Raw genomic sequence first — 10,000 nt, forward strand, 5'->3', positions numbered from 1 at the left:
ACAGACAGACAGAAACAGAGACACAGACAGACAGACAGACAGACAGACAGACAGACAGACAGACAGACAGACAGACAGACAGACAGACAGACAGAGACACAGACAGAAACAGACAGAAACAGAGACACAGACAGACAGAAACAGAGACACAGACAGACAGACACAAACAGAAACAGAGACACAGACAGACAGAAACAGACAGAAACAGACAGAAACAGACAGACAGACAGAAACAGACAGACAGACAGACAGACAGAAACAGACAGACAGACAGACAGACAGACAGACAGAAACAGACAGACAGAAACAGACAGACAGATGGGTAAGGGCATCTCATCCTGATGACGCAGTTGGTTGGAACATGTTCCCGTTATATAAAATACTAATTGAATTGTATAAATGCTTTCCCCCTCAGATCAAAGTTCGTCTTGACTGTCCTCGTGGTCGTCACCATGATGATATCGAGATCCTGACGGCTCAGGCCTGTCGTTGCGACATGTGTCGCAAGTCACGCTACTGACATGCCACCGTCTCCGCGGGAACACACGCTACACGCAACAAATTGTAACATGAGGACTTGGATGAAGAGAAGACAAGGAAATGTGTGTATACAAGGATAGAGTGTGTGTGTGTGTGTGTCTGTGTCTGTCTGTCTGTGTCTGTGTGTGTGTGTGTGTGTGTGTGTGTGTGTGTGTGTGTGTGTGTGTGTGTGTCTGTGTGTGTGTCTGTGTGTGTCTGTGTGTGTGTCTGTGTGTGTGTCTGTGTGTGTGTCTGTGTGTGTCTGTGTGTGTGTGTGTGTGTGTGTGTGTGTGTGTGTGTGTGTGTGTGTGTGTGTGTGTGTGTGTGTGTGTGTGTGTGTGTGTGTGTGTGTGTGTGTCTGTGTCTGTGTGTGTGTGTGTATCTGTGTGTGTGTCTGTGTGTGTCTGTGTCTGTGTCTGTGTCTGTGTCTGTGTGTGTGTGTGTGTCTGTGTGTGTGTCTGTGTCTGTGTCTGTGTCTGTGTCTGTGTCTGTGTGTGTGTGTGTGTGTGTGTGTGTGTGTGTGTGTCTGTGTGTGTGTGTGTGTGTGTGTGTGTGTGTGTGTGTGTGTGTGTGTGTGTGTGTGTGTGTGTCTGTGTCTGTGTCTGTGTGTGTGTGTCTGTGTCTGTGTCTGTGTCTGTGTCTGTGTGTGTGTGTGTGTGTGTGTGTGTGTGTGTGTGTGTCTGTGTCTGTGTGTGTGTGTGTGTGTGTGTGTGTGTGTGTGTGTGTGTGTGTGTGTCTGTGTGTGTGTGTCTGTGTCTGTGTGTGTGTGTGTCTGTGTCTGTGTGTGTGTGTGTGTGTGTGTCTGTCTGTGTGTGTGTGTGTGTGTGTGTGTGTGTGTGTGTGTGTGTGTGTGTGTGTGTGTGTGTGTGTGTGTGTGTGTGTGTGTCTGTGTGTGTGTGTGTGTGTGTGTGTGTGTGTGTGTGTGTGTGTGTGTGTGTGTGTGTGTGTGTGTGTGTGTGTCTGTGTGTCTGTGTGTGTGTGTCTGTGTCTGTGTGTGTGTCTGTGTCTGTGTCTGTGTGTGTGTGTGTGTGTGTGTGTCTGTCTGTCTGTGTGTGTGTGTGTGTGTGTGTGTGTGTGTGTGTGTGTGTGTGTGTGTGTGTGTGTGTGTGTGTGTGTGTGTGTGTGTGTGTGTGTGTGTCTGTGTGTGTGTGTGTGTGTGTGTGTGTGTGTGTGTGTGTGTGTCTGTCTGTGTGTGTGTGTGTGTGTGTGTGTGTGTGTGTCTGTGTGTGTGTGTGTGTCTGTGTGTGTGTGTGTAATTGAACGGTCGGAAAAATGAAAAAAGACCTGAGGAAAAGACTTAATACGGTCGCTTTATTTAAGACTTGTTTGTTTAAACGTCGGTTTATTTAGGAACAGGAGACATTTTGTGACACTTTGAGTCAACACCCTATTCCCTATGTAGTGCACTACTTTTGACTAGGGCCCATACAAACTAGTGCACTACTTTTGACCACGGCCCATACAAACTAGTGCACTACTTTTGACCAGGGCCCATACAAACTAGTGCACTACTTTTGACCAGGGCCCATACAAACTAGTGCACTACTTTTGACCACGGGCCATACAAACTAGTGCACTACTTTTGACCAGGGCCCATACAAACTAGTGCACTACTTTTGACCAGGGCCCATACAAACTAGTGCACTACTTTTGACCAGGGCCCATACAAACTAGTGCACTACTTTTGACTAGGGCCCATACAAACTAGTGCACTACTTTTGACCACGGCCCATACAAACTAGTGCACTACTTTTGACCAGGGCCCATACAAACTAGTGCACTACTTTTGACCAGGGACCATACAAACTAGTGCACTACAAAGGTAGATTGGGTGCCAATTGGGACGTAGACACTGACATCCAGTTAACCCACCTTAGATAATAAAATCATTAAAACCACCACATAGATCTGTTATACAGCCACAACACAGAACTAGAATGAGCAGAATGGACATCCCCATTCAAGTCCGTGAGTAGACTGGCAGCCATTTTGAACGCGGACCAGTGAAATTGTCATGGTCAGAGGTTCCAATTCCATTCATTTGATTTCTACGGCCACTAAACTAGAGAGACTAAAGGATGTACATTAAAAAATGAACTGTATTTATGTCTATGAGCATGACCCACTTACATTTTGTAAATAAATGACCTGAAAGAATGTTGGAAGGGTTGACTAAATAAACCAGGAAAAAATAATCACTCAACAAATTGTATTATTATTATTATATTACATCATTACATTTTCTAACAAGGTTGCTGTGTCATATTACAATGGTATAAAGCATGTTATAAAACTGGGTGATTCGAGCCCTTAATGCTGATTGGCTAACAGCCATGGTATATCAAACCGTATAACATGGCTATGACAAAATATGTATTTTTACTGCTCTAATTGTGTTGGTAACCAGTTTACAATAGCAATAAGGCACCTCGGGGCGTTTGTGGTATACGGCCAATATACCACGGCTCAGGACTGTGTCAAGGCACTCCGCGTTGCGTCGTACTAAGGAACAGCCCTTAGCCGTGGTATATTGTCCATATACCACAACCCCTTGGGCCTCATTGCTTAAGTCAACCTTAAATATTTTCACACACACACACACACAGAAGTTGGTATCAGAACGTCTCACACTCCGTATCCTGTGTGGAACAGACGGTGCAGTGGCACTGCAGAGCGAGGGGGTAGGGGTAGAGCGGAGAGACGTGGGGCTGGCAGCCTGGCAGACGGACCATCAGGTAGCGAGTACGACCGTAGGAACACACACGGTGATGCCGCTGGACGTAGGGGGGCTCTGGGAGCGGCTTCTGTTAGCGGCAGGAACAACATAACTCTTATTAGCCCGGCCAGCAATACTGCACTGTTGTAGTTTCAAAGATTGATTTATAAATCTGACGTGTTGTTATGGTTACCTCCCATGACATGTGTCCAGGTGTGAGACAAGACATGAGAGGACCAAGACATTGTTGGACAAGCATGTGTGTGTGTCCTGTCGTGGTTACCTACCTCCCAGGTATGGCAGCGTCCCCAGCAGGCCTCCGTCTCGATGCGGAGGTTCCTGCATCCCGGCTTCTGGGCCACGAAGGAAAAATCCCGAACCGCGCAGCCACGGAAACCACCGTGCAGCTGGGTCGTGACAGCAACGCACAGGCCCGCCTCGGCAACAACCAGGAGGAGCAAGAGAATAGACAGAGGGAGGGAGCGGCACGGCAACATCCTGGGAGGGAGGGAGGGAGGGATGAGAATGGTCTGAGGTAAACTTTAAACTCATGCATCACATTCACATCTGTTCTACTCAATAGGGACAAACACAGTTTTAAAATCATTATGGGAAACTTAAACATAAATTGCTCTCGGTTCAATCATGCAACATATGACAGACAGTCTCCTGTACACTAATGTGTTACTCCTCCCGAGCCTCCGTTGTGATTACTGCATGGTTAGCGGACCCAGAAAGGTCCTGCGCAATAACCGGGGTACGGTTGGTGCTGTGATAACGGTTTATCAGGTTGGACTGCTGTATGATAACGGTCAAATAATAACAAAAATGCCATTGTGTCTTTCTAGAACTAATGGAACTATATTCATGCTTTTTTCACAAACGGATTGTATATTATATAGATGTATTTTTTATTTAACCTTTATTTATCCAGGCAAGTCAGTTAAGAACAAATTCGAACGACGATGACGGCCCGACCCGGACGACGCCGCTCTATGGGTCTCCCAACCACGGCAGGTTGTGAAACAGCCTATATATATATATTCACCTTGATCTAACCAGGAAGGCCAGTTGAAAACAATATCTCATTTACAACTGCGACTTGGCAGTTGTAATAACTTGTATAGACGTATATAACTTGCAAATAGAGATGCATCCTTTAGAATAAGGATACATATATTCCTCCATTTCTACTGGTTGATATCGTGATCATATCAAAAGCATCAAATGTCTGTTTTGTTCACATGCAAATATTTACCTTAAAACTGTCCTGTTGTTGACGGGCCGGAGTGGACTGGACGCTCGCGTTGCCAAGAAACTACAGCATTGTGATGCGCCGTGTCCGTTGATTACGAAAGAAAAAGCCAGGGAGAAAACTATTAAAAAATATTAAACTATTAAAAATTATTAAACATTTCCCAAATATTGTCAACACAAAGATAACCACCCACAACGAAAGTAGCCTATACAAACCTGTTTGACACAGTTGTATTGGTTGGTCTTTTTCACTGGACAGTCCGAATGTCCTATCTCTCTCTGTCTGTCTGAACTGAACGAATTTCTTGTTGTTGTTTTTAGTCCGATTAAATTGGATGGACAGTCTGACATCATAGCAATTATAATGAAATGCCATTAAACTTGGAGACTCCCTGGAAAACGGACTGCAATGATTGTCCATATTATCTTAACCCCAGTGTGTGTGTGTGTGTGTGTGTGTGTGTGTGTGTGTGTGTGTGTGTGTGTGTGTGTGTGTGTGTGTGTGTGTGTGTGTGTGTGTGTGTGTGTGTGTGGTCAGTGGTGCTAACATCTGGTAAGAACATTTTTATTATAGCTAATCTCTTACACACACACACACACACAGAGAGGGAGAGCGATCATAAGGAGAGAGAGGGAGAGAGATCATGGGGAGAGAGAGGGAGAGAGGAGAGAGAGAGAGATCATGAGGAGCGAGAGGGAGAGAGATCATGAGAGAGAGAGAGCGAGGGAGAGAGAGCATGATGAGAGATCATGAGGAGAGAGAGGGAGAGAGATCATGAGGAGAGAGAGAGAGAGGGAGAGAGAGATCGTGATGAGAGAGGGAGAGAGATCATGAGAGACCATGAGGAGAGAGAAAGAGAGACCATGTGTTGTACTCACATCCAGTATTGTAATTTATATTACCTTTAAAAACCAATAGCGCATTAAAAAAGGACACACACTCCTCCGTTTGTTTTCTCAAAGTGAAGTTCATTTAGCACATCATCTCCTCACTACAAGCCCAGTTTGACTCGACTGTACATTCATCTCTCCGGCTGTTGGTCATCATCAACGGTTTCTATGTTTCTGAGCAACATTTAGCCTACAGACCAAACCAGGAGGACAGTGCAATTCTAGTTTAGTGATGCTACGAACACATACATATTCAAACCCATTATTATTGCCGTTCTATAATTCTACTGACTGGAGGGAGGGAGAGAGGGAGGGAGGGAGGGAGGGAGGGAGGGAGGGAGGGTCTTCTCTCCTCTCCTCTGATAAACTGGGTTCCAACTCCAGAATATAATTATTAATCTCCCAGAAAACTGACTGATAAATGGGGGAATTGTGGGTAACTAGCAAAAACCAGGAAGTGAGTTTTAACGATAGTGAGGTTTGTTTATTTTCTAGGATATTCTAGTTTTGTTTCAATGAAAAACCGTTAGAAGAGTGTTGAAGGCTGCTGGTTTGGTTGTCTCGGTAACAAGATGCCAGCAGAACCTCCAGACTCACAATCAATCAGACGTGTTACATTCTGATTCAAACCCTGTTCCTACACACATCTCCTGTCACTGTTACACTCGAACCAAACTCACACACGCACACACACACACACACACACACACACACACACACACACACACACACACACACACACACACACACACACACACACACACACACACACACACACACACACACACACACACACACACACACACACACACACACTAACTTCTAATCTTTGCCAACTTCCTGCAATAAGGTCACAATTCCAAAGATCAAATAAAAAATATCATAAATATCAGATATCGACCAAATCAACAAACAAAAACATAACAACAATATAAAAACAAATTGTAAATAATTTCATCACATGAGTGAATCATAATACACAGATGTACAGTAAAGACAGTGTGATATTAAGGACAACATTCAAGGTGGTAGACATGAGGTTACGTCCCAAATGTCACTCTATTCCCTATATAGTGCACTACTTTTGACCAGACCCCTATAGGTCCTGATCATATGTAGTGCACGACAGAGGGAATAGGGTGTCATTTGGGACACAGACCCTAAGGAGGGGTCACAGAAACACCCCCTCCGTATCGTACCCCCCTACACACATTATCCCAAACAAATGAGAATATTGCTAAAAGAACATGTCGTATTCTGACTCTCAATCAATCAAACAACCAATTAAGAAATCAATTAATCAACCAATTAAGAAATCAATTAATCAGTTAATTATAAACAGACAATAATAATGACAGAACAGTTTTAATCTAGCAGGGGTCAGGGGTCGCAGCATCCCAGCAGCATAATGGTCATCCCAAATCAAACACTGTCTGAATCCCAAATGGCACCCTATTCCCTATGGGCTAACCCTATCTATGGGCCCTGGTCAAAAGTACTGCACTACGTAGTGAATAAGTTGTGATTTGGGCTGTGCCCTAGTTCTGCTTCAGGAGTGCTACACTAAAGGAGTTTCCAACCAACACTATAATAATATGGTCATAACATGGTCATAATATGGTCATAACATGGTCATAATATGGTCATAATATGGTCATAACATGGTCATAATATGGTCATAATATAGTCATAATATGGTCATAACATGGTCATAATATAGTCATAATATAGTCATAATATGGTCATAATATGGTCATAACATGGTCATAATATGGTCATAATATGGTCATAATATGGTTATAATATAATATGGTCATAACATGGTCATAATATGGTTATAATATGGTTATAATATGGTTATAATATCATATGGTCATAACATGGTCATAACATGGTCATAATATAGTCATAATATAGTCATAATATGGTCATAATATGGTCATAATATGGTTATAATATGGTTATAATATAATATTGTCATAACATGGTCATAATATGGTCATAACATGGTCATAACATGGTCATAATATGGTCATAATATAGCCATAATATGGTCATAATATGGTCATAATATGGTCATAATATGGTCATAATATGGTCATAATATGGTCATAACATGGTCATAATATGGTCATAATATGGTTATAATATAACATGGTCATAATATGGTCATAATATGGTTATAATATAACATGGTTATAATATGGTTATAATATAACATGGTTATAATATGGTTATAATATAACATGGTCATAATATGGTCATAACATGGTCATAATATGGTCATAATATGGTCATAACATGGTCATAATATGGTCATAATATAATATGGTCATAACATGGTCATAATATGTCATAATATGGTTATAACATGGTCATAATATGGTCATAATATGGTCATAATATGGTTATAATATAATATGGTCATAATATGGTTATAATATAATATGGTCATAACATGGTCATAATATGGTCATAACATGGTCATAACATGGTCATAATATGGTCATAACATGGTCATAACATGGTTATAATATAATATGGTCATAACATGGTCATAACATGGTCATAAAATGGTCATAATATGGTCATAATATAATTATAATATAATATGGTCATAACATGGTCATAACATGGTCATAATATGGTCATAATATAATATGGTCATAATATGGTTATAATATAATATGGTCATAACATGGTCATAAAATGGTCACATGTCATTATGGTCGTAACATGGTCATAACATGGTCATAACATGGTCATAACATGGTCATAAAATGGTCATAACATGGTCATAAAATGGTCATAATATGGTCATAATATGGTCATAACATGGTCATAATATGGTCATAACATGGTCATAACATGGTCATAATATGGTCATAACATGGTCATAATATGGTCACATGTCATTATGGTCGTAACATGGTCATAACATGGTCATAACATGGTCATAAAATGGTCATAAAATGGTCATAACATGGTCATAACATGGTCATAAAATGGTCATAACATGGTCATAACATGGTCATAATATGGTCATAACATGGTCATAATATGGTCACATGTCATTATGGTCATAATATGGTCATAATATGGTTATAATATAATATGGTCATAACATGGTCATAATATGGTTATAATAAAATATGGTCATAACATGGTCATAAAATGGTCACATGTCATTATGGTCGTAACATGGTCATAACATGGTCATAATATGGTCATAATATAGTCATAAAATGGTCATAAAATGGTCATAACATGGTCATAAAATGGTCATAACATGGTCATAACATGGTCATAACATGGTCATAACACGGTCATAACATGGTCGTAACATGGTCATAACATGGTAATATTCAGACATATAAAAACATCAGCAGTTGAGAAGAAGACAAGAATGAACAATATTATTTTAACTTCATCATCATTCCTCTTCATCTTTTGGGACAGTAAAAGTCCCTGTCGTAGAACTGGGAGGGCGGTTCCACATCGAAACCAGCTAGAACCAGTACCAGTGGGTCTCAGTGTGTGTGTGTTTGTTTGTGTGTGTGTGTGTGTGTGTCTGTGTGTGTGTGCATGTGTGTGTGAGAGACAGAGAGAAAGAGAGAGAAAGAGAGAAAGAGGGAGAAATATGTTTAGTTTGAGATAGGGAGTGTGTGTGGTATTGTGGTGTTAAGAGTGTGTGTGGTATTGTAGTGCTAAGAGTGTGTGTGGTATTGTAGTGCTAAGAGTGTGTGTGGTATTGTAGTGCTAAGAGTGTGTATGGTATTGTAGTGCTAAGAGTGTGTGTGGTATTGTAGTGCTAAGAGTGTGTATGGTATTGTAGTGCTAAGAGTGTGTATGGTATTGTAGTGCTAAGAGTGTGTATGGTATTGTAGTGCTAAGAGTGTGTATGGTATTGTAGTGCTAAGAGTGTGTGTGGTATTGTAGTGCTAAGAGTGTGTATGGTATTGTAGTGCTAAGAGTGTGTGTGGTATTGTAGTGCTAAGAGTGTGTATGGTATTGTAGTGCTAAGAGTGTGTATGGTATTGTAGTGCTAAGAGTGTGTATGGTATTGTAGTGCTAAGAGTGTGTATGGTATTGTAGTGCTAAGAGTGTGTGTGGTAGTGTAGTGCTAAGAGTGTGTATGGTATTGTAGTGCTAAGAGTGTGTATGGTATTGTAGTGCTAAGAGTGTGTGTGGTAGTGTAGTGCTAAGAGTGTGTATGGTATTGTAGTGCTAAGAGTGTGTATGGTATTGTAGTGCTAAGAGTGTGTATGGTATTGTAGTGCTAAGAGTGTGTATGGTCGGCCTTGAGGAACTCTCAGGCCATAAAACTTTTCCTAAATGTAACGAAGACTTACTTAGAAACGTGACTGGTGGAATGACACCTGGGATGTTGACTTAGAATCCCCAGCGGCAGTCAGATAAAACACTAAACATCGCACGGTTTCATCTGTCTTGTTTGTTTTCAAGTGCAGTGATCTCAGGCTGTTGTCACAACTGGATCCTTTGAGGGGTGGCGCATCACCAAACAAAGTCATTGGGAACATTTTGCTCGGCCAATGAGACCCCATTAGCACTGGCCAATCTGATTACAGTGCATTTCCTCACAACACGTTTTGGGCG

General features: G+C 41.4%; 3 protein-coding genes across 4 annotated transcripts in view; 1 reads left to right on the forward strand and 2 right to left on the reverse strand.

Moving 5' to 3' along the window:
- The window catches only part of gpha2 (glycoprotein hormone subunit alpha 2), a 14,297-nt gene extending 13,551 nt beyond the window's left edge, over positions 1–746 (forward strand). The window contains exon 4 of the mRNA XM_064930729.1: positions 416–746. Within this exon, the coding sequence (XP_064786801.1) occupies positions 416–520 (105 nt within the window). The 3' untranslated portion in view covers positions 521–746. The remainder of the gene's footprint in view (positions 1–415) is intronic.
- Positions 747–1,808: 1,062 nt separating this feature from the next.
- LOC135509903 (glycoprotein hormone beta-5-like) lies at positions 1,809–4,783 on the reverse strand. Of its 2 annotated transcripts, none has more exons than XM_064930730.1 (4): positions 4,709–4,783; positions 4,494–4,553; positions 3,523–3,733; positions 1,809–3,323 (listed from the first exon to the last, which is right to left on the reverse strand). In XM_064930730.1, exons 3-4 carry the CDS (start codon positions 3,730–3,732, stop codon positions 3,135–3,137), a joined length of 399 nt encoding a protein of 132 aa, XP_064786802.1. In that variant the 5' UTR covers position 3,733; positions 4,494–4,553; positions 4,709–4,783; the 3' UTR covers positions 1,809–3,134. The 2 variants fall into 2 exon arrangements, with proteins under 2 accessions (XP_064786802.1, XP_064786803.1); XM_064930731.1 differs by having other exon boundaries at positions 4,494–4,611; positions 4,709–4,764.
- Positions 4,784–5,440: 657 nt separating this feature from the next.
- The window catches only part of ppp2r5b (protein phosphatase 2, regulatory subunit B', beta), a 47,135-nt gene continuing 42,575 nt past the window's right edge, over positions 5,441–10,000 (reverse strand). The window contains exon 13 of the mRNA XM_064931056.1: positions 5,441–10,000. This exon is cut by the window's right edge and continues 1,700 nt beyond it. The gene's annotated coding sequence lies outside the window, so the exon portion shown is untranslated.

Source organism: Oncorhynchus masou, chromosome 23 (assembly GCF_036934945.1).
Source record: "Oncorhynchus masou masou isolate Uvic2021 chromosome 23, UVic_Omas_1.1, whole genome shotgun sequence".
In the NCBI taxonomy this organism is placed as follows: Eukaryota; Metazoa; Chordata; class Actinopteri; order Salmoniformes; family Salmonidae; genus Oncorhynchus; species Oncorhynchus masou.

Coding starts and splice junctions, on each gene's coding strand:
- LOC135509903 (XM_064930730.1), bottom strand. CDS start 3,732: ATGTTGCCGTGCCGCTCCCTCCCTCTGTCTATTCTCTTGCTCCTCCTG. Junction 3,324..3,522: donor GACGCTGCCATACCTGGGAG/GTAGGTAACCAC, acceptor TGCCGCTAACAG/AAGCCGCTCCCAGAGCCCCC.